General features: G+C 50.0%; 1 protein-coding gene across 1 annotated transcript in view; it reads left to right on the top strand.

Annotated features, from left to right (window-relative positions):
* Positions 1 to 275: 275 nt before the first annotated feature.
* NUAK1 (NUAK family kinase 1) overlaps positions 276 to 24,485 on the top strand; it is a 73,197-nt gene continuing 48,987 nt past the window's right edge. The window contains exon 1 of the mRNA XM_019446663.2: positions 276 to 935. Coding sequence (XP_019302208.1) covers positions 678 to 935 — 258 coding nt within the window. The 5' untranslated portion in view covers positions 276 to 677. The remainder of the gene's footprint in view (positions 936 to 24,485) is intronic.

Below are 24,485 nucleotides of genomic sequence, written 5' to 3' on the forward strand. Positions count from 1 at the left end.
AGGAGGCGGCGGCGGGAGCGGGCCCGCGGTAGCTGCGGCGGGCGAGCCCGGGGAGGGGGCGCTGGGGCTTGGAAGCCCCCGGGCCCCGGCCCGGCCGAGCGAGGACAAAGCCCCCTGGCCGCCGCTGCGGCCTACCCCGCGCGGCACAAAGGGCGAGTCGCGACACGCACCCATCCCCCTCCCAGCTCGGGTGGCCCCGGGCCCCGGGCGGCGGCGGGGAGGTGGGGAAGCCCCGGCCACGCCGCCCCTCGCTCCCCTCCCCCGGGGCCGGCCGAGCGCGCCGCCCCCCGCCCCCGCCCCGTCTGCGCGTCCTCCCGGGGAGGGGTCGGGGGGCGCGGCGCCCCACATAACACTCCCCCTCCTGCGCTCGGAGCCACCCCTCTCCCCTCCCTCCTGCAAACACCGCCGCCTCCCCTGCCACCGCCGCCACCTCGCCTGACGCTCCGCAGCTCGCCGCGGCCGGGGGGCGGTGCGCGGACCGTGCGCGCCAGGGGCGCCAGATGTGCAGTCGCCGCTGCCGCCAGTGACCGAGCCGCAGCCCGAGCGGGATCGGGCCGCCTCCCCGATGCTGCGGGGGCGACCTTGAGCGCGCCCCGGCTTCCTCGGCGGGGACCCCGACACCGCGAGCGCCGTGTCCGGTCCTGCCCTCTCCAGCCCGGCTCACCCCGCGTTCGGACATGGAGGGGGCCGCTGCGCCCGCGGCCGGGGACGGCCCAGACTTGCGGCCGGGGGCGCCGGGCTCTCCCCCGGAGGCGGTGGCGGGGGCAACCGCCGCCCCCGCGGTGGCGGCGGCCCCGGAGCCCAGGAAGCCGCACGGGGTGAAGCGGCATCACCACAAGCACAACTTGAAGCACCGCTACGAACTGCAGGAGACCCTGGGCAAAGGCACCTACGGCAAAGTCAAGAGGGCCACCGAGAGGTTTTCGGGCCGAGTGGTGAGTGCGGGAAGCCCCCGGGGGCGCGGGGTCGGACGCGGCGGCGGACCCAGGGCGCGCGGGGCGGGGGTCTTGGGCACCGAGACTCTCTCGTCGGAGAGCGGCTTCCCAGGAACCCCCAGACAGACTCCTCGCTCTCCCCAGCTCGCCGTGGCTCAGGCGTGTCTCTCTCTCTCGAAACACTTGTTACATCCTGTCTGCGCATATTTTGGGGGTTTTTCTCCCAGCAGCAAAGTAGTGTTTATGATTTGCAAACACTTTGCAACGTTGGGACCGTGGAGGTCTCCCTCGCGGGCACGCATTCAGACCAAGCCCTGGAATGCCTCGCTGCTCTAACTCCGAACAGACCCACATCCTCAGCGGGGTGCTGTGGTTCCCCAAGTCCTGTGTCCTGTAGATGAATGCGACCCCCCACTCCCACTCCTATTCCCTATCACCCTGATGCTGCTGTAGCTGCAAGGGAGGGTGGGCTCCTGCCTCTGTTTTTTGTTTGTTTGTTTGTTTTGTTTTGTTTTGTTTGTTGTTGTTTGTTTTTAAAAGAGAAGGTTTGGGAGCAAAAGTTAAAGGCTGCTGCATGCCTGTGGGTTGTGACAGTTTGCCTCCTGCTTCTGGGAGGACTGAAATGCCCAGGGCATGGGTAGCCACACCGATGCCGAGTTGCAGCCGACTCCATTGCATTTCAGGTCCTGGTTTCAGGGCTACTGAATTGCGGGGTCTGGCCCACCCGCCCCACTCTTCGTGACAGCTGAAACCCTGCCAGGGTCCCAGCCCCATTTGCAGCTCCTTGAGTGCCTTGGGGTCTCTGCGTTGTCCTGAACTTGGTTTGTTGTCGTTTTCCTTTCTGCAGAACAGGCCCTTGAAATCCACACCGCTTGTGGCTAGAGGGTTGGGTTCAAAGTGACTGACTGTTGCAGAAAGATTTCGTGTGGTGTGTGGCAGAAAATTAACATGGTTCTTTGATTTGAAGCGTATCAGATGTATTTTAATCGATTTAGGGCCAAAGTCAGGAACTAATTATGATACTCCTTGCGTGCACTTTTGGGGGGTGTTTCGGGGCCCAGAGTTGCTTATACACTTAACAAATGACCACGGCAAAAAAGCAAAACGAACTGGCGAGGGAAGTGGTAGATTGATGTTGGTATTTTTCTTTTCAATCTCTACAGGAACAGTTCTGGTGGGGGTAGGGGGTACCAGTCAGAAAGTTTAGCCCCTCAATTCTCAAATATTTGGATACCTGGATAACTCCCCGCATCCTAAGTTTCCCTGTTTGGGCTGATCCAACTGTATTCTATAGCTTTAAAAAAAAAAAAAAAAGGGTCTGTGATAGGTTAATTGGAAATTCGAGACGTTGTGCATTGTATTTTGAAAGGGGTCTTCAGTAAACAAATCCTACAGCCAACAAGTGGTTCAGAATTCATTCTGGGCAGGTGCCACTTTTTTGTACGTTGAAAATTCTGTAGAGACGGTTGTAAAGATGTACTTTGAGGAACGCACTTTCAGGTTGGTGGAAGAAGAGGCTGAGAAACGTGCACTTCATTCATGCTTTTCTTCTGAGGTGATATTCCCCAGGCTGGATGTTGAAGAAGCAAGAAGTAAGCCTCGCTCCTTGCTCGTGTTGTCTTAATAGCTGTTGAAGAATCGCGCTGGGAAGCTGGAAGGCGGAATAATGAAAAACAGACGCGGCTGGAGCTGCAGGTTGAGGATGTGAGCCTGTGAGGGGTTGAGTGGTAAGGGTGTGTCTGGAGGACACAGAAGCCCGAATGCTGGGGAGCGGCCGCCAGCTGTTTGAAAGAATGAGATCTCGTCTTATGGGAGACACCTTTCTGAGTTTCCTGGGGCTTCCTGTCAAGCATTCGTCTTGCTGTCTGATCCACAGACGAGGCTAGAGTGAAAGGGATTGCATCAGGAGACGGGAGCCTGCCTTTCTCTTTTGGTGGGTGTCTTTCCCTTTATTTGCAGAAACTCTGAACATTCCGTCGGGATTTAGTTGGACGGCCGCTAGGGGGCGCCCTGAGAACGGGAGAAGCTCCTTTCTCAGCAGGGAGACTGAAGTCCTGCTCTCTTATTGTCCAGCTCTGGTTGTTTCCCATTGTGCTCTTAATTTCAGCTAAATCTCTTGTTTTACTAAAAAATTAGGTGAAGATTTTGAGTCTGGTAGCAGATCCCAGCTCAGAAGCTGGAAATCCTCAAACTGCTTTCTATTTGATACATAAACTTACGAATGTTAGCACAATCATGTGGTGAGAACCTTGCATTAACCAGATGGGAAAACTGAGGTTTGGAGATGGGAAGGCCTCCTTGGCCTTGAGTCCTCCCCCTGCTGAGCACAGTGCTCACAGATGGTGTAAGAACTTAAGTGAGAAACAGGAATTGTCAGGTGGAAAATTCCCTATGCCTGGCTGAACAGAAAATAAAACAAACACACAAAAAAATCGGTCAGCAAGTCGTTTTTGCCTGTCCAGCGCTTGGCGATTCAGAATCTGTCCAGAGCAGCAAGAAATTTTCATCTGAAGTGTGGACTTGGAGTTTGCTTCTGGTTCTAAGGATGCACCTTGCTTTTTGGGGTGCGGTTGAAGAAACCCGAGAGAGCACTGTCTCCGGCCTGCCTTTTCAGTCTTCTGTTTTGTTTTCATTTGTGCCCACGTCCTCTCAAGAGGTGCAGAGGCTTGAAGCTGCTTTGCCTGTGAGAGTAGCTGGCGTCCCAGGTGGGAGATGCTGTGGAATCAGTGGGACACCCCCTCCCCCTGTTGAAAGCAGCTCAGAGGCAGACAAGTGTTTAAAAATGAAAATGTTGTGGCTTTTAATTGCACATCTGGAAGGGCCTTCGGAATCAAACAGAGCACTGCACAACACCGTCTTCTGTGTTCTGTGAAAGCCACTTCCGAAGAGAGTTGCAGGATCCCAAGCTCAGAGTGGCCGACTCGGCCTGGCCTGGTCCAGCCATGCTCCCCTCTGATTCCCAAATGTGGTTTGTGGCCACTGCCTGAGGGTGTCAATGACACAAGGGCTCCGAGTGGCTTGTTCCGGAGATGAACACATCCGACCAGGAAGCACTCTCGCACAGGGGCTGAGAGCCCTGGCCAACATTCAAATCCTGACTTTTCGCCAGCTCTGTGACCTTGTGCAGGCTATGTTACTTTGAAACCTCAGCCTCCTCATCTGTAAAATGGGCTGGCAGTGGTACCATTTTCATGGACCTGTTGTAATAATTGAATAAAATCGTCTATAGAAAGCCTCAAAAAGTGAAATTCACCAATTTAGTTGCTTTCTTTTAGCAGATTCTTTTTTTTCCTCATCTCACGTGGACTTTCATTTAGATTTTAAGACCATCAGAGGGACATGGTGCATGGGACAAATTAGCCTTGTATCACTCAGAGTGGTAGGGGAAACAGTCGGCTTCTCGGCTTGATTAGGGAACACAAGGTGAACAGAAAAGTGCGCCCATGAGGAGCCGAGACAATCAGCCAGATTGTGATAGGATCTGAAAGCATTTCTACAGCCTTGAATTTGGGCTTTGTTTCTTGCACAACTTTTGTTTTGATACAGTTTTGGGCAGGGCTGCTGAGTGGAGCCCTGTGGCATAACACGGCATGCATTTTCTTTGAGCCAAACTGCGCAGACCTTCAGGCTGCTCAAACTATTGCCAAAAAAACCCAAACCCCCAAAACAAACAACATTTTGAGGAGAGGTGTCATGTGATCACCTCACCGTCAAGGGTTCGACTTTTCCCCTGCACCAGGTCGTCTCTCCCGAGCCGGGGGGCGAGGTCTCCAGGAGGGGTCTGGCCCGGGAGTGGCGGATCAGCGGGCAGAGTGTGCCCCTGGTTTGCCGCGGCGTTCCTGGCTGCCGGAGCTCTAGCTTGGGTGATGGGGCGTCTTCACTTAGCAAAGGAACTGCTTTCACCAAAAATGGGTGTTTGAAACCCTAGCCCAAAGTTGCTCCTAGCCTGGTGCCGGGAAACTGCAAATGAGGGGCACAATGTAGTAAGCGGGCCTGCTGAGGCAGGTGACGTGTGGCTGTCCCGTGGGGGTGGCTGGGGTGCCTTATTGCAATTATGGCCCCAACCCACTTTCAGGGAGTAAAGGGACATTGGCAAACACGTGGTCCAAACTTCTCCTCTTGGAGACGGGAAAAATAAGGCATAGAATCGTTAAGTGATTTCTCTGCAGTTGCACAGCTAGGAAGTAACCGAGCTGGGTCTAACCAATCTGATTCTCACTTTGGTGTTTTTCCATCACTTGTTTAATAAATCTTTACTAGAGCAAGATGTGATGCTCACTCCTAAACAGCTCGTAGTCCAGTAGCAAAGATAAAATGTACTTACAAATTTTGAGCTAATTCTGTGCAGTTCAACCAAGAGTTATTACCATCTCCCCTGTGTTTCTCTCCGTGTGAAAGGCCGGGACACAGGCATGACTGAGACCCACGGGGCTACCCATCTGGTGGAGGAGGCAGTAAGCAGTCACTAGGTCTGAGTACCTCCTTTGTGTAGGACTGGATCATATCAGGTGATTTTCACGTTGGAATGTAGCTCCCTGAAGCTTAGTACATTTCGCTGAGTTCAGTCCTGGACAGGAACACCCCCTCCCCGATTGCCGCCGCTGCTGTGATTATTACTGGCTGATATTTTTGAAAGCTTGGGGTGTGACGTGCCATGCTAACTGCCTTACAGACATTTCCTCTCATCGAAGCCTTACAACAACCCTGAGAGGTGTGCAGTCTAGCTAGACCCATTTAACAGATGGGAAAAATGATGGTTAGGGAAGTTGGGTAACTTGCCCAGGGTCATACAGCTAAAGAATGTCAAGTAGTCGTTTTCGAAACCCGCTGCTGCTACAGAAACGGAGAACTTTCCTCATGTTGCACAATGGATGGCCTCTGGATTTGGGCGTGGTTCTTTGCTCATGGTGTCAGAAGACCAGCCATGGGGTGATTCTTTTCCCTGGGCGGGGGGGGGGTTTCTTTGCGCTGTTTGGGAAGGGGCAGTGGCATAGTGGAGGATTAGCGAGGGCAGTTGATGTTCAAGATGACCCTTGATTTGGGTTTCAGGAGACTGAGATACAGGGAATTTCAGACAAAGGGAGATTTTAGGGTGAGCAGGCCGTGTTGCTTAGGATGCAGGGTTTGTGCTGGGAGGCAAGATTGACAAGATAGGATGGGGCTAGTAATAATAATATTTCATGATGGTAATAGCAGCTAATACTTTATGAGGGCTTATACCATGGGTCAGGTACATCGCCATGTACATATTACATTTTTTTTTAATGTTTATTTGCTTTTGAGAGAGACAGAGTATGAGCAGGGGAGGGGCAGAGAGAGAGGGAGACACAGAATCCGAAGCAGGCTCCAGGCTCCGAGCTGTCAGCACAGAGCCCGACACAGGGCTCGAACTCACGAACCGTGAGATCGTGACCTGAGCCAGAGTCGGATGCTTAACTGATTGAGCCACCCAGGCGCCCCCATTGCCACGTACATATTAACTGATTTAATTCTCATAATGAGCCCATTTTCTAGACGAGGAAACCGAGTCACCGGCTGTGAAGGTCACATGCAGCTGCAGGGTCAGGGTTTGGACCCAGGCAGTGTGAACGCAGAGACCTTGACCATATCTCTTCCTCTAGGTGGGCTGACCTGGGTTCTGGTCGCAGCGGGGCTCTGAGCCCAACATTCTGGTGTGCTGGCTTGGAGAGGGGAGGCTAGCCTGCAGGTTTTCGCAAGAATTGAGGTATGAGAAGATAAGGATCGGAACCGCGTTGATATGTCTGCTTCTGGCAAACTGCTTGTTGGGCCGTGAGTATGCTTTAATGAGTCAAGTCAGGGAGCTCTCCATCTGGACACACACTGAGTTCTTTGTTCCTTGAGTAGCCTCTGATTGTGGAATCCCTAGCGGGTCTGGAGAGGTCAGCTGGTTCACCTCCCCGCGTACAGGTAGAGATGTGCCCACACCGCACAAGACGTCTCACTTCCTCCTGGGAAGCCGCAGGAAAGGAGGATTGAGGCAAAGTATCTTGTCTGTTGGGAAGCCCTGTCTTATTACCTCCTGTCACTGCCTCACGTAGTGCCAAGCGCATAGTAGGTCCTCAACAAAGTCTTGTAGGATGGAACTGAAGTGAATGCATTGAGCTAGGGAAGATCTTAGGAGATGGAAAGGCCGTAGGTCATCGTCTCTGACCTCAAGGAGCTTTCTGATTTGCTGGGAAGAAAAAACAACGGCTGGAAACGAATGGCCGGTTACACAGCGAAGTCTGCAAAGCCAGGCAGACCATTCTCCGCACGGATTCCCTTTCTGTTACATGTGCTCAGGCACTCGTTAGGGAGAGAGACGTCTGTCCAGGGCTTGTCGGCTTCCTGGCCGTGGCTTCCTGTCCTCAGTGGCTCCGGAGTCAGACAGCCTCAGTCTCATTTGTCTTTCCCACATGAAAGTCCTGGAGCATCTGTAAGTTATGATTTGTGAAGTATCTGTTTTAAAGCAGAATGCATTTATCATCGCGCTGGCCCAGACGACGCTACACAGGGCAGGAATGAGAAGATCCCAGGCCCCAGAGTAGGAGGGGCTCGGCCAGATGACCCACCCGTGAGCAGAGTCTGGCTGTATTGATAACATTCTCTGGAAACGGCCCAAGAGCAGCCAGATGTTGACTTCACGGCGGGGCCCTTCGGTAAACTTTTAACTGCGTTTTAAAACGGGGATGGCCAGTTCCACTCGTCAGCCTACCCAATGATGCAAACACACATCCACACGGAAACGTGAACGCAAATGTTCCCAGTGGCACGATCCACAAGAGCCCTAAGTAAGAGCAACCCAAACATCCGTCAACTGATGAGTGGGTAAATCAAACGTGGTGTGTTCTTTTTCTTTGTGGAATGTTATATCTGATCCATTCCACAATTCCATTTATGGAATACTTATGGGTTATTATTCAACAGTGAAAAGGAATGAAATACTGAAACGTGCTGTAACACGGATGAACTCTGAAAACATGCTCAGTGAATGAAGCCAGTCACAACAGATCTTACATGGCTTGATCCCATTTCTGTGAAATGTCCCAAATAGGCCAAACCGTAGAGACAGAAAGTAGATGAGGGGGTGCTTAGGGCTTGAGTAGGTTGGAAGGAAGTGGGGAGCAGCTGCTGACGGGCACGAGGTTTCTTTCTTGAGTAATGAGAATGTTCTAACATTGTGATGGCAGTTGCACAAATATGGGCATATACCGAAGATCCCTGAGTTGTACATTTAAAACGGGTGAATTTGGTGATATGAAAATTATATCTCAATAAAGCTATTACTAAAAAAACAAAACAGGGGTGCCTGGGTGGCTTAGTCGGTTAAGCGTCTGACTTCGGCTCAGGTCATGATCTCACGGTCTGTGAGTTCAAGCCCCGTGTCGGGCTCTGTGTTGACAGCTCGGAGCCTGGAGCCTGTTTCGGATTCTGTGTCTCCCTCTCTCTCTGCCCCTCCCCTGCTGTGCTCTTTCTCTCTCTATCTCTCAATAATAAATAATGTTAAAAAAATTGACAAACAAAACAGCAACAAGCCGGGGCTCAGGGGGGTGGGGGGAGTAAGGGGCTGGGGGGTGGAGGCCCATGTCTGTCAGGCCGCCAAGATTCCAGTCTGTGGGTCCATAGAAGTCTCGTGCTAATGTTGGACAAGACGAGGAAAGCAGTGACCTGTGTGCCGTGGCCACGAGAGCACCCTGGAACCGGAATGCCCGGACCCACGTTCCGTCCCACCGCTTGACAATTTTGTGACCTGGGGGTGTTACTCATCTCCTTTAAGCCTCTGTTTCCTCAGCTGGGGCTTATGATGGTTCTTCTTCCCCAGACTGTTGAGAAGATGGAAGAAGATGCCGCGATGCGGCTGAGCCTTTAGACCCGTGCCTCACACATAGCGGATGCACAGATGCATAGCGGATGCAGCTGGGGCTTTTGCTGGTCTAAAAGGGCACATTTGTCTGAATTAGAAAATGGCGTCCCTCTAGGCGAGTGAATAGGAAAAGGCTCCCCTCCTGGCCTGCAGCAGCCCCAGACTGATGGCTCTGGGAGAACCGATGCCATTCATTCGTCCCTCCACCGGGCCCCCGGGTGTATATGTTCTGCACACCGCCACCTGGCATACCTGGCGGTGGCTTTCAATATTCTTATTAGCTGCCACTCATCGCTGCTCTGTGGCTGAGTTGTGATATTCAGACACGACATATAAAAACACATAACAAAGACACAACATATGCTGGGGGCTGATGTACCTTCTTTTTCTTTTAATCTAGTGGTAAAGCAGATGTATTGAATGAGTGCGTACTAAGTGCTCAGGACTGTTGGCAATTTCAGAGGAGAGAATATGACAAGTGCTGCCACCGAGATCCTGAGAACCTAGTTGGGGCGTGTGAGTAATACATCTGGAATAATCTGGGAACATGCAAGGCAGGCTATCAGTGGGGTGTAGAGGAAGAAGTTCAGTGTCGTCCCTGCTACTTGGCAGCTGGATGATCCTGAGCGAGCCACACTTTGTCTCCGAGCTTCTGTTTTCTCGTCTAGAAAGTGTGGCTGCCGGCATCCCACCAAGTGGGATTGGTAGGAGAGATAGGATTTGGAAGCTTCTGACGCAGAGCCCGGCGCCTAGCAGGCTCTTGAAAACAAGGGCTGGTGCTACTATTTTGGTGAGAAGTACCACATAGAGTACCCGGTGACCTTCTTATCTTGGATCATGACTCTCCCTGCTAAACACGGAATTTGCCACGTCCTTCAAGGTTCCCACCTGGGTGTCCAGACTCCCACTTCCTTATTACTCTGTCTCGGCCCTTGGTCCGTTCCCTTCAGGACATGTAAACTATGGGGCGCCTGGGTGGCTCAGTTGGTTAAGCGTCCGACTCTTGATCTCTGCTCAGGTTATGATCTCACGGTTCGTGGGTTTGAGTCCTGCGTCGGGCTCTTCACTGACAGTGTGGCGCTTGCTTGGGATTCTCTTTCTCTCCCTCTCTCTCTCTCTCTCTCTCTCCTTCTCGCTGCCCCTCCCATGTGTGCACACTCTCTCTCAAAGTAAATAAATTTAAAAAAAAAGAACATATGAACTATGTGGGTTTGACGAATTGTCTGTGTATGCCCTCCCCTTCCTCCCCCTTTAGGAGGGAAGCAGGGGTGCCTTCTTACTCCTCACTGCATTCTGGCCTGTGGCCTGGTGCCCTTCCTATAGTAGGTGCTCAGTAAGAATGAATGAATGAATGAATGAATGAATGAATGAATGACTGGGGAGTGCAGCAGCAATCCTGAGAAGGGAGGCTCTGTGACCATGGGAGGCAGCAGGAAAGGTCCCTTGGGTCCCCACCCTCTTCCCTTTCTGGGTCACCCCCCTCCTCACCACTGTGTGGACAGGTGTGGAGAGCCTAGCATTGTCAGGTAAGTGCCTCTCTCTTGCAGCTCTGCACCCCTGCTGGAGAAGAATAGGAGGAGGGAGGAACCTGTTTCCCACCCTGGGCAGCTGTCCCTGCCCCCCCACCCCCGCCCGCCCCCCACCGCCTCCTTGGGCTGCTCCCACAGCCCCCCATCTGAGAAGCCTGGTGGTCAGCTCTGCAGAGGAGGCAAGCTTTAGATGCAAAGTGCATTTGCAAGATTTGCAAACCGTTTTCTCCCTGGGTTGTAAATCAAGTGCTTTAGGAATTGTAAACCGACTGGAGTGCAGAGTTAATGTATGTCTGGAAAAAACACCATCATGATTTGCCTTTTAAACTCAAGAGAAGAATTCCATGTCGCTTACTTTCATTAGAGATACTGAGACAGCATGAAGTTTCCCCGGGGACCGTGCTAGGAGGCATGTGTGGTAGGTTCCCCCTTCCCTGGGAGGGGAGGGGGACAGCCGGGTTCCAGTGTCTCAGAGCCCAAGGGCAATTTCCCAGTGTGAAGGAGGGAGCTGCTTCTTTGTGTTAGAATTTTCTAAGGGCCCCCTCCCCTCCCCCACTCCCTCTTCTGTGTCAAGCTCCTCATATTCAAGTGGCTCCAAAGCCACCAAGACCGCTGATTGCTGCAGGTTTGGAATCCTTGCTGGCCATTGTCTTTCCCTCATGCCCTGGGCTCAGCTCACGTGTGATTTGCCTAAGTGCCAAGGGACATGACTGCCAAGGGACACTCTGTGTCTTCTACAGGATGGTGAAAAGGAAGTGGATGATCCAATCTATGGATCTGAAAGGGAGCAGGGGGGCGGGTTGGGTTTCAGAGCCTGCCTGAACCTCCTGTGTAACCTTGAGATGGTCAGCCTGGCTCAGTTTCTTCATCTGTGACATGGGAGTGGCTGTGAAGATAAATGAGCTGTGTGTCAAGGTCTGAGAAAAGTGTGTGGTCCACAGCAAACGCTCCTTAAGTGTTATTCTTGGAAGGAGCCCTCCTGGGAAAGGCAGGCCAGCGTGCCGGCTGTCCTCGTATCCCCGGCCGCCTGGGTGCTGCGTGTCACTTGAAGTAGGTACCCTAGTGTTGAACCCCCTTTCTTCACCTGTAAATCGAGGGGCTGAGACAGACTGTTCTCCGGGCTCACAGGAAGAGAATCCTGGGATTCACTGAAGGAAATTGGTAGAATGTAGATTTCATTTCCTGTTGCTTGGTTTTTGGCCAAAGGACTCCTTGTTGCAGGGGAAGGGAAGTGTCTTTATTTCTCAAAACTCTTTTCCGATTGTCTGGTGCAGGCTTTGACAAGTGTAAGGAGACTTTTCCCATGCGGAGGGCCATTACCTTCCCGGTTCTCGGATCCCATTGGATCTGTATACACTCCCCTTCAGCTCAAGGCAGGCACCGCTTTTTCAAGGATGTCTGTGAGGCAGGTTCTGTGCCAGATTCTGTGTGAGACAGAAAATTCTCACTTTTAAAGAACCTATCAGTTTTCTCATGTGGAAAGTGGGACGGTAATAGCAGAACATGCCTCCTAGGTGGATAATTACCTTGTAATGGTTCTTAGTAGAGTTGAAAGTGAACTTTTCCTTCAACTAGCAGAATGAGTGGGGCGGAAGAGGCTAACACTCCATTGAGTAGGTGAGCTCCGAGCCCAGCATGTGAATGTGTTTGGATGGAAAGGCAAGGCAAGGATGTGCTCACTCTAGGGAGAACCCCAGCTTGCATTTTCTTCGTGGTCATGGGATATCTGTTTCCCAGGCAGAATCAAATGGGACGTCCTGGGGACGCCTGGGTGGTTCAGGCAGTTAAGCGCCCAACTCTTGATTTCTGCTCAGGTCATGGTCTCGAGGTTTGTGAGTTCCAGCCCCGTGTTGGGCTCCGTGCTGACAGTGCGGAGCCTTCTTGGGGTTCTTTTTCTCTTCCTCTCTGCCTCTCTCTCTCTCTCAAAATAAATAAATAAACTTAAAAAAAGCAACATTGAGGGAGGGAAACCTCCCTCATTGCATGAATGGGCATGCAAGCAGCTGACAGCAGAAATCCTGGAGAGGGGAGGAATTAAGTGGAAATCTCCACTGAGACCCATCCACCTTCTCGAATGTGTAGGAAGGTTCAGAGCAGATGGAGGGTATGTTCCCTAACAGTCTTAATAGCAGGAAACATTTACTGGGTGACGAGTGTGTGTGCCGGTGCTGTTCTGAGTATATGCCTTCTGTCCTCTATCATCAGTGTGTTCATTTTGCAGTTGAGGAAGAAGAGTCTTAGGAAGGTCAAACGACTTGCCCAAAGTCTCAGAGCTGGGATTTAGGGCAGGGCTATCTGACATCAGGGTCATGGTCATAATCCCTCGGTTCCCTAGCCTTTCGTGGGATGGGACCTTGAAAGCTTCTGGAGCCCCCTGCTTTGGTTTTTTTCACCCACACACTGGATGGTGAACACCCACTGAACCCAGGCTCAGAGAAGTGGTCTCCAAGCTTGTGAACATGGCAATTGGAGGAACTTTGTTGCATAATCTCAACTAATTCAGTTATCCTTCTCGTTTATGTCCTCCCGGTGCCTAGTTCAGGGCCTCACACACAAGAAGGATGCAACAAATACTTGTTGAATGGCTGTGGGGCGTTAAGAGTCAGCGAATAGTGTCAGGAGTCTTGGGGTCCGTCCCATTCTTGCCACAAGTTGAACTGTCCCTGCTAGGCTGCAAGATGAGGGCTGTCTGTAAGATGAGGGCTCTGGGGCAGATTTTTTTGTCAGGATTGATTATTCATTCAACAAACATTTGTCGAGGGCCAGCTGTGTGTCAGACACTGCTCTGCTCTGGGTGATAGCGAGAGAGTGATGGTCGGAAGATGGGGTTCCTGCTCTCCCAGAACCCCCTTCCCAGCCTCTTCCAGAGTCCGCATTCGGCGAGTCTGTGTGTCTTGTGCCCACGCTGCTCTGAAGTGGCGGTCACCGAGGCTTCCCTTGTCCCTCCACTAGAATCCCAGCTCTGCCAGGGCAGGGATTTCGTCGGTTTTCTTACCGATGAATCCCAAGTGCCTAGCCCCATGCCTGGTGAATGAATGTCAGTGACGTGCACGCACGCAGGCCCAAATGAATGATTCAGGTATCTCTCTTGCTAATAAAATCACTGCCTGTGAAACTTCTGGGGCTCAAGCCCAAGAAGAAAATTAAGGCACAGAAGTACCATGTTCCAGGAAAAACTCCGTCTCTATAAAAGCAAGATGCAGCCAAGGTTGGGAAGGCAGGTTTATTATCTCTGCTAGCTGTGGGATTAGGGAGTCAGGCAGGATTCCTCCATTTGTCATCTGGTGATGCTTTTTGCAAACCACAGAGAAAACAAAACAAAAACAAAAACTCTGCCCCTCCGCCCCTCTCCCCTCCAGCCCCCCTCCCCCCGCCGCATGCCTTCTTTATTTCAAGCAGAAAACGCACTTGCTTCTTAAAACAGCTCATGAAGGAAAAAATTATAACAAATATCTTGCATTTCTCTGGTGGCGGCACAGACTGAATTCCTTTCAGCCCCACAATGAGTTCTAATTTTATGAAATGTTTGGATTAGCCACCAATTTTCCGGTGGAATTTAGGAGGCTTGTCCTTGTCCTTATGCTTGAAGCGGAGAAATCTCATAAAATCCATGCAGTGTCTTGGGCCCAGTGGGACGTTCCAGCCAGGGACAGAATGACCGACCAACAAGAGAGTGGCGGGGCCGGGAGAGATGTCTCTGGCAGCTGTGGGCAGGCTTTGCGGGTGGTGCTGTGTTCCTGAACTGCAGTCTCTGGGGCTTGGCTGGGCTGCATACCTCTTCCAACTGATCATGGGCTATAAAAATTCCAGCCCGAGTACAATGCCTTGTACCTGACCTTGTACTTTCAATTCTTGGAGCCAGAGAACATTAGGGCATCTGGTAATTGGGTGAGAGGCATTTGATAACACATGGTGCTCTTAAGCGCCCACCCCGCCTCCCCGCCCCCGTAGTACATATTGCCTGTGTTATCATTTCCCGTTTCCATTTCTTGTTCTGCCTTTAGACCTGTGCTGTCTAATAAGGACACATGTGGCTGTTAAAATTAATCACAGTTAAAAGGAAAACTTTAGTTCCTTGCTCACACTAGCCCCCTTTTAAGTGTCTGATAACCCTGTGCGGCCAGTGCCTACCACTGGACGGTGCTGAAAATGTTTTTTCCGTCGCCATAGAAATTCCAAAGGGCAGCACTGTTCTAGATGCGGAGTTTAATGGGAGAAGTGTGCCACCCCCTTACTTGGCGTTATTGGCTCCATACGCAGTGTTTGTCACTCTCTGTGATTATCTCTGAGCGACCTCATTCATCATCTCTTCTGTATCTTGGGTCTAGAACACTGCCTGGTATGTTGTAAGCACCCAGTAAAGATTTTTAGGATGAATGAAGTCTGATTCAGCATTGGTCTGCATGTGGCTTATGCATAGGGGGTCTTCAGATAATCGAACCAACACTTAAGAGGATTGTAATCATTGAATGGATTCACCTGGTATTTGTTGAGCACGTACTGTGTATCCGGCGATGTGGGAGGCTCCGGGGGTGATACAGACACGGATCCTCTAGCTTAGCCGATCCAGCGGTTCTTAAATTTGTGGGGACATGTGAATCTCCTCTGCTTGTCGAAATGCACCATCCGTGGCATGTACCCCAGAGAATCTGATCCAGCACGGCTGGGGTAGGACTTAGGGGGACCTGGGAGTCTTTAGCATTGTAACCGAGCAACTCAAGTAAGCCTGGTGGAATTGGTTCGTGGTCTCTGCTTTGAAAAACACAGCTCTGGGGGCGCCTGGGTGGCGCAGTCGGTTAAGCGTCCGACTTCAGCCAGGTCACGATCTCGCGGTCCGTGAGTTCGAGCCCCGCGTCAGGCTCTGGGCTGATGGCTCGGAGCCTGGAGCCTGTTTCCGATTCTGTGTCTCCCTCTCTCTCTGCCCCTCCCCCGTTCATGCTCTGTCTCGCTCTGTCCCAAAAATAAATAAAAAACGTTGAAAAAAAAATTAAAAAAAAAAAAAAAAAACAACACAGCTCTGGACAGTGGGAAGCTAGTTGCTGCATTCATCTGGATACACCACCCCACTTTCTTCAGTGCACAGCTTTTCTTGTGGTAACCGGAGCACCCTATGACCTTGGGGTTCTTATATCGGGCCTGAAGCTTGAGGTCTCTTTGCCTGATACCCTCCCATGGGGTAATAATAATGGCAAACAGTTACGTAGCAGTGATCGTGCCTGGCTGTAGCCTAAGCGTGTTAAATCACTGACCTAAGTTCATCCCCGTGCTAACCCTAAGAGGTGCACACCATGGCTCTTCCCATTTTACAGTGGATAGACTGAGGCACAGAAAACGAAGTCACTTGCCCACGTTTGCGGTACCCGTAGATGGAATTCAGACCCTGAAATGCTGTGACGCCGCTGCTCACAGTCACTGGGCTTTGAGCAGCTGTCTCCTGAATGTTGGACGGGGCTTTATATCCTTTTCTGCCAGTTGCTTGCAAGCGAAGTTCAGGTGTGTTGATGAAATGCCTGTTTAGGGGATTAACATCTGTGGCCATTATGAGCTCTGTTGATCTACAAATGCCCATCTCTGGCCTCGAGGAGCGGAATTAACTCACGCCATTTGTCAGATACTCCCTTGAGCCCACCACGTGCCAGCCCTGCGCAGTACCGCCAGGTGTAAGGGACTCGCACTTGACCTAACGGGGGACACGAGGGATAGGCAGGGGCTTCCTGAGAAAGTGTCACACCCAGGATAGGCTTTCTTCTGGACAGGGAAAGCAACGTACATCTTAAAAACTAGGTGTTCCCTCATTTTGCTGCGTGTGACTCTTGCTGTTTTACATAGTTCCGCTGTATGCCTGTCACCCAGTAGGGCCTCTGTGTGTGTGTGTGTGTGTGTGTGTGTATGTGTGACAGGGGTCTTTCCCCCACCATTTTTTAACCACTTAGAAATTCAGGAAACCCCTTAGAGTGGGGAGCGGCCCAGAATTTTCGACTCACTTGTGAGAGCCTTGAAAGATAGACACTTAGAGAGAAAGATAGACACCGATAGGTACTCCCTATGTGCCTCCTACAAGACACACTGAAGGAGGGCAGCTGACACGTGACTTCTCATTTCAAGCAGCTTTGTCATGGGGTGATGGTAACTACCAATTTGCAGTGAAAGAAGAGTAGCTGATCTGCCCACGGGGTCAAGGCGGCACCTGGGTTAGCTCTGGTCCGTCCGACCCCGCTGAGGGCAATTCCCACTACACCACTTGTTCTCAGTCCTGGCTGAGCAGTGGAATAAATAACCTTTTGAAAGCTCTCTGGAGATGGGGCCTGGGCATCGGCATTTTTTAACAGTCCCCCAACGTCACTGTCATGCAGTGAGTTGAGAGCCCCTGGCCGGCGCACGCTGACTGCAGAGGTCCGAGGGTCTGTACTCCTGAAGATGCCCCCGTTGGTGCCTGGCCAAGTGGGGACCTTCCCCACAAGAAGGCAGGTCCCCTCCCCGAGCCTTTCCACCGGTTTGCTTTCTCCAGGGAGGAGTGGTGTGTCCGAAGCCATCCCACTGGACCTGGGCCGGGACCTTTTGCTCTGTTGCATCAGAGACTGCCCGTAAATCGGCAGCTGGCTTGTTTTCTTTCTAGGCCCCAGTTGTAGCGACCTTTGTGTGTCTGTTTATTTCAGGGAAATAATTCCATCCTGCAAAATCAATTCCCTGGGGGCTACAGAAGTACATTTGGAGGGATTTCTTTTAGTGGGGGTGACCTGAAATGTCCTCTTGAAAGAGGACACAGCTGGTCCCCTTCTCCTACCCCCTTCTCACTCTACCCTCTGACATTGTCCTCTCGACCTCTTGAGATTTTGAAGGTCTCATTGTAGTTTTCTTACTTACGCATATCTCTGCATAAGACCCATTTGTTAACAATAATAATAAAAGTAATTTGGAGCACTTAGCAGCATTGGGCACACTGCTCGGCATTTTCTGTGCGTTATCTTATTGTATTTTACCTTTTCCTGGCAGTGAGAGAGTAAAGTTTGCTATCTAGGGCTTTTGATCCCTAGCATGGAAGGGCTTACAATCATGTCATGATTTGCTGGCCTTGTCGGAGGATGCAGGGTTCCATGGACTGTAGAGGCCGCCATATTGGGGCAGTCGACTCGGCGGGGATGACAATGGGTAGTTGGCTGATTGCACAGAGGGTGTAGGGAAAGCAGAGGGTGGTGCTACAGCCTCTAGTGTTCAACCTACCTTGAGCCTCAGTCAAAGAAATGGAGAATATGGGTTAATCTGATGCATCGGGTAAGTGGACATACTGAGTTACCATAGAGAACTCTAAGTGTATTTTTGCAGGTAATTGAAGCTCACCCACTGAAGAGCCAGTCTTTTAAAAAATTATAGCCATTTATGATGGAAATCTCTTATGCTTTCTTTCCTTCTTAAAACAAAGTACCTTGAAAATAAGACTTTTTTTTTTTGATGTCTTTGGGGAACTTCTCCTGAATGGTCCTCAGAACTTTGTTTTGGAGTTCTTGTGTCTGCTATTTATAGTTTGTCTGCTTTCTCCCTCATCAGCTGTCATTGCTTTTTGTGACCTTTTTAAATGATAAAATTCTTCTTCCCCTATAGCAAAAATAATGCGTGCCCAATACTGAAAGCTCACACAACACAGAAAAGTTAAAGATTAAAGTTGTCCTGTCTTGATTCTGTCGGTGAGGCTGCCTCTGGCGGCCTTCTACTTCCATTTTTCCACTTCCCCAAAGATTTGCTGTGACCACGCTTGTTATAAATATTAGTAGGAGAATTGTGGGTTACCATCTGTGGGGGCTCAGTGCATGGATTCGATGACATTTCTTGGGTGGCTTTCCTAAGGGTTTATTTCCCTTCCTTGTATAATCTTCACAGCTGAACAGGCCCCAACGGTGACTTTAGTGAACTTCCGTTTTCTCCTGTAACAGGATGAACCATTGTGGGGGGCGTAGGGCTGGCCAGGGTCACTCAGGGAGCCCGCGTCCAAGCTGGGTCCAGTACATTTTCCATTTCACCGTCTCCCTGTGTTTGCGGGTTAAGGGATATGTGGCATTGGAATGAAGGAGATGCTGCTGTATTTGAATAACTAAGACCAGGAAAAGACCTACCTTGGAGGGGGCTCCAATGACAGATTTTTAAACTTCTTTTCTGCGGGAGTAAGTAGCAGAATGTGGCCTCCTGTTCGGCACACCAGACCCACTCTCTGTTTGAACATCAGTCTTAGATTAATACCGAGATGGACTCAGAAACACACTTGAAAGCAACTTGCATTATTATCCGTACATAGCTTACATTTTATGACCTGCTTAAAGATGCAGGGAGCATAAATCTTGGGGAGGACTGTCTTATTTACTTGTTCGTCTTTTCTGCAGATGGGATGCTTGCATCAGAGCCGGGCTGGCCTCAGATGTCTGATCCAGGACATTTTAGCTGAACTGTATGAGTCCATTAAACAAATGTAAGGGTTTTTGGGAAAAAGGGCTGTGTCTCAAACCAAATGTTTTACATAGAGAACATCTGGGGAATATTGGTATTTGTGTGTACAGTACATCAGAAAGCAGCTTGGTGGGGCTCAGCTGGGATGTTTCTGGCCTGTGGTTGCTGGATTTGACAGTTTTGTTGTAAGGGAAAAGTTCTTATGAAGTGTTGCCATAAAGGCAAGGCTCGCTCCAGGAAGGGCTGTGCTTGCTTAGCCGCGCACTCAAATTGTTCTGATTAGCTCCCTGGCCGGCTCGTCCACGAAGTCTCAACAGTCTGATATCTGAGCTCGTTTTCCCCAAGGCCGAACTCCTGGAGAAGGGAGGGTCGCAATGCCAGGACTCAGGGTGTTTCTTCTTTGCCCCATGGTTCCGGAGGTTTGATGAAACGTAGGAACAGGTGTGACCCAGCACCAGCCACAAAATCCAAGTACCTGGGCTGACAGTTGCATGTTGTCTTTATGACCCTGTGGGGGCCTGGGGAGTCCTTTTCTCTTAGTGTCAATTTTCCTGTCCTGCAAAATGAGTCGCCTGTCTCATGGGGTGGTGGGGAGAGTACAGTCAAGTAGGGCAGCATTTCTAACATAGTGTGTGGGGGTTGTTTGCACACCCGGGTATTCCATCCATGGGTTTGTGGTCTTACCTACAAGTACAGAGGCGATGTAGACTGGAGTGGAATCCGGGATATTATCTGGGTGGGTTGTCTGACTTTAGCAGCTTGCAGATCTTGGGCCAGCTTGGTGGTAGTGAGTGGATGGATGTTCTCATCCTTACAGAAGTTAAGACAATATTATGTTCATCATGTCTGATTAAATTCAACACCACTAATGTTCTTGGAATGTCTGCTGTGTGCCAGAGTCTTTCCTAGATATTGGGGACACGAGGGTGAACAAGGCAGTTAGGGTTCCTGTCCTGTAGGCTCTGTTTGCTGTGTGTGTGGTATTGACCATGAATGATCCTCCCTTTTGTTGGGTTATATGTTGACTGTGATTCAGGTAGCACGGATGAGGACTAGTATATTCATGTGCTCAGGCGGCCATAACAGAATTCCATACATCAAATGGCTTAAATAACAGAAATTAATTTTCTTACGGTTCTGGAGGCTGGACGTCCAAGACTGGAGTGCTGGCAGGGTTTGGTGTCTGGTGAGGCCTCCCTTCTGTGCCTGCAGACGGCCACCTTCTCACTGTGTCCTCGCAGCTCCTTTGTGGGTGTTTGCATGCTCGCGGGGGTCTCTTCCTTTTCTTATAAGGACACTCGCCCTGTTGGATCAGGGTTCCACCCTTATGGCCTCATTTACCCTTACTTACTTCCTTAAAGGCACTTCTTCAAATATAGTCACATTGGGGTTTAGAGCTTCAAGGTCTGAATTTGGGGGGACACAATTCAGTCTACAATAACTGGTAAATATTTTATACACGTGAACATTCTTTGGCAGAGAATAATGGCTAGACTTTTTCCACCAACATAGGTCAAAATGATCCTTACGGAACCCCCAACCAGCCAGAAAAAAAAAGGCAAAACTGCACGGGAATAGGATACAGCTTTATTGTGGTGTGAGAGGAAATTATTGTAAAAATTACATCTGGATGGTTCCTGAGGATGGCATCTTGACTCATACCAGTCAAGTGAGACATGGCCCATTTTATGGAGGAGGTGACTGAGTATAAGGCATGCACTATGTGTGAGCAAAAGGGACAGTGGAGATGTGTCCTTTTTAGGGATGGAAAAATGAGTGGGTAAAGTAAGACTCAATTTTGGTCTTATTTAGGAGTGTGAGTGAGACACGGAAGTAGAAGTGTGTGTGTGTGTGTGGGGGGGGGGGTGATGCATGGAAGGACTTCTCAGGAGGCCCCACCTCTGCGCACATATATCAGTTCACCTGTGATCTCACAAAAAGACACTTTTCTGGGAAGGGTCTTGGGAGTCCTAGAAAAAGCATCTTCTTGGCCAAACTCTAGGGTCATGTGTTTACCTATGGGCATCAGGAGGGACTGGTAGTTTCCTTGTCCATGCTAAACCCTCTGTATTTTCTGGTCCCATCCCCCACCCCACCTGCTCCCAGGCACCTGCCTTGACTTCTCTAGCCCATGACACCGAGGGTGCTTGCCTCCCTAGTAACCTTGTTCTCTTTTCTCACGCCAATGCATTGACATCTCCCAGTAGAAGTTAGGGGTCTTGGTTGCTAATGACAGAAATGACATTGCTAATGACTCTGTGACTCATTTAAGGAGAAAATTAATTTGTAAGGTCTGGTGTATCCCACAGGACCAGGCTGGGGGAAGGAAAAAACCCAATGCCCCAGCCATCTTCAAACCACTCAAAATTCAATTCTGGGGAAAGAGCGTCTTCTTAGCCAAATTCTAGGATCATGGGTCCACCCACTGGTATTGGGAGGGTGCTTTATCTTGACTGACAGTCTCTTTAAAACTGTGTCTAATGGCATCTCAGAGCAAAGTCAGGGCATTTCTGCCAGTAGAAGGATGAATGGGTGCAGGACAGGGAGGAGCTCCCATGTCCCCCTCCTTTTCCAGTTGGATTACAAGCAACTTGAAGGGAATGCCTGGGTCATGTTTTGCAGGACCTGAATCAGTGCCTAATCCAGAGCAGATCTCCCAAAATTGCTTGCAGGAGAATTGACTCATGATTGCTTCATTTTGGGGCCACACCTCCCAGACCCTCCTCTCCGATTCTGCCTCTTGCCCAAGTGCATTGGCTGGGCTCACAGAGAAAACCAAGGAAGACCAATGGATGTGCTTTTGAAGATGGAAGCATTTAAATATTAGCTTAAAACAAGACGTGGGGTGGGGATAAGGCGGTGTCTTCAGAGACTGATACAGCTCATATTTATCAGATACCCACTATGTGCCAGGCACTGTGGCACTCACTTTGTGGGTGAGATACAGAGCTTAAGAATACAGTTATTAGGTTTAGTGAGACCCAGATGTCCTATGTATTAGTTGAGTGCCCTAGGGTGAGTTACTTCACCTCCCTCAGTCTCAGTTTATATTCATTGAGAAAGCAGAAATAATAACATTTTTGCAAGAATTTAATGAGTGAAAGGTTGAGAAACAGGGTGGTGCCCAGTGCCTGGCCCATAGTCAGGGCTTATAACCAGTAATTATTAGGCTTACTCTCAGCTATTGTGAATTATCTCCCAGTGCTTCTGGGTACTATTATTATCTCCATTTTATTGATGTATTTATTTGCTTGTAAATAATGGAAATCTATTTTTCACAGTTCTGGAGGCTGAAGTCCAAGGTCAGGTGCCCGGGAATTCTGTGTCTGGGGACGGCTCCCTGCGTGGTTTGTGGATGACCATCTTCTCACATTGTCCTCATTTGTCGTAAGGGACCAGGGAGCTCTCTGGGGTCTCTTTTCTAAAGGCACTAATCCGTTCTTGAGGGTTCCACCCTCATGACCTAATCACTCCCCGAAGGCCCCATTTCTAAGTACCATCATGTTATCTCCATTTTAGAGACAAGGTCAGGCTCAGTGATTCCAGGACAAGTAGGGATTCAACACTTGAGAGGCAGATAAATAAAAGAAGACTCAGTGGCAGGTGGCTGTGTTTTGACATTTTTTTAAGGGTCCTTTTCACCCCCCCCAGCTATATTGAGATATTATTGACATATAACATATGTAAGTTTAAGGTGTAGAACGTGACGACTTTATACACATATATATTGCAAAATGTTAACCCTTAGTTAGCCATTCCATCCCCTCACATAATTATCATTGTGTGTGTGTGTGTGTGTGTGTGTGTTTGCGTGTGCGTGCATGTGCACAAGTTCATGCATGGTGATAACACTTAAGATCTCCTCTCTTTAACAACTTTCAAGTACGTAAGGCAGTGTTGTTAACTGTGGTCATTACACTGCACATCAGATCCCCAGAACTTATTCATCTTGTAGTTGGAAGTTTGTGCCCTTTGACCAACATCTCCCATTTCCGCACCCCTCGGGCCCTGGCAACCACCAACGTATTCTCTATTTCTATGAGGTTTGCTTTATTGGATTCCACGTATAAGTGAGATCGTACAGTATTTGCCTTTCTGTGTATGATTTATTTCACTTAACAAAATGTTCAGGCTCCTTTTTAATATCTTGGAGTCCATTTGAGCCCCAGCTTTTTGCCCGCAAGGCACTGGAGGGTAAGGTGAGTAAAACAGAAATGGTCTCTGTGTGAATGGCAACCGAGGTCAGCAAAGCAGACCTATATCTGCATTCTGGGGGCTCATGGTAGGGGACAGATCTGGAGGAGTTGGCCAGCTGAAGAAGCTAGTTGCAGATGATAGGGAGTGGAGGGATCCCGGCAGATAAAATGACAAGCACAGGAGAGCCTGGGTGGCTCAGTGGTTAAGTGGCTGACTTCGGCCCAGGTCATGATCTCACGGTTCGTGAGTTCAAGCCCCGCATCGGGCTCTGTGCTGACAGCTCAGAGCCTGGAGCCTGCTTCAGATTCTGCGTCTCCCTCTGTCTCTGCCCCTCTCCTGCTCTCACTCTGTGTGTGTATCTCTCTCTCTCTCCAAAATAAATAAACATTAAAAAAACTATATTTAATAAAAAAAAAAAAATGAAAAGCACAGATGTCCAGAAGCATCACACTCTCCACTCGGGCTGTTCTTTGGGTCCCGGTAAGAACCACAGTCCCCTGCCCCAACCTCCCTGGGGGTAGGCACTGAGTGATGGGTGCTGGATGAAGCTCATGGAGGTCACCTGCCTAAGGGGGTGGCAGAAGATGCCCCGCTGGGGACTGAGCGTGCTCCTTGGGGGTCAGGCTGCATTGCCTGGGGCTGGGCATGTATAGCTGGAGGTGCTGCTGTGACAGGCATGCCCGGCAGGTTTGTAGGGAGTTGATTAGCAGGCTGGGAAGCATCGGGGTAGATTGTGCAGTGGGGCTCTGGAGCAGAGCCCAGCCTGCTCACTCTCTGGGCAGTGGACAATGAGAGCTTCCTTTGGACGGAAAAGAAACTCTGGTTTGTGAAAAGATGCTGAATGAGGCCCCCAGAAGGACAGATTGTAGCCCATCCATTGTTCCTTACCTGTCCGGTATGTCTTTGCACACTCTGATTGCCACGATTCAGCTTTCCGAATAGGAGCTCTGTCAGGATGAAAATAACGTCTGAAGAATCTTTCCTTTCACTTATTTATAAAATCATCTGTGGTTAAAACATGCAATATAAAGCTACGCCCCCCCCCTTTTTTTTTGCACATTCTATATATTTCACCATCTTAAGAAATTAAAAAAAACACTTTGTTTTCTTTGTTCTGCTCACCCGGATCAGCTAAATTCAAGTGACTAATTCTTTTTGCCCCCCTTTGGAAAACTAATTATGTTTCTCAGGTCTTTTATGGCCCTTGTGCATTGTTCGCAAGGTCAGGGCTACAGCAGCAGCCTGAAGTTAATATTTAAAAGCACTGTTTTCAGTGAATTAAGAAATAATGGGATAAAACCCTCCCAAGTATGCCTATTCATGTGTGATATCAAATCAGGCTTCAGAAATTGGAACGAGGTTTGGACTGAATTAGACTAAAGACCGCGTCCCCTGCATGTCTGTGGGCAGAGAGCCCCCTGACATTAGATGGAGGTGAGATACTGTGCCGTGCTGTGAGACAGGTCCTACTTTGCCAGCACGCTTGGGAGTATCTCCCCATGTTGGCTTATTACTAACGCAGCA

Source organism: Panthera pardus, unplaced genomic scaffold (genome assembly GCF_024362965.1).
Source record: "Panthera pardus isolate Hobbes unplaced genomic scaffold, ASM2436296v1 HiC_scaffold_6, whole genome shotgun sequence".
NCBI lineage: Eukaryota > Metazoa > Chordata > Mammalia > Carnivora > Felidae > Panthera > Panthera pardus.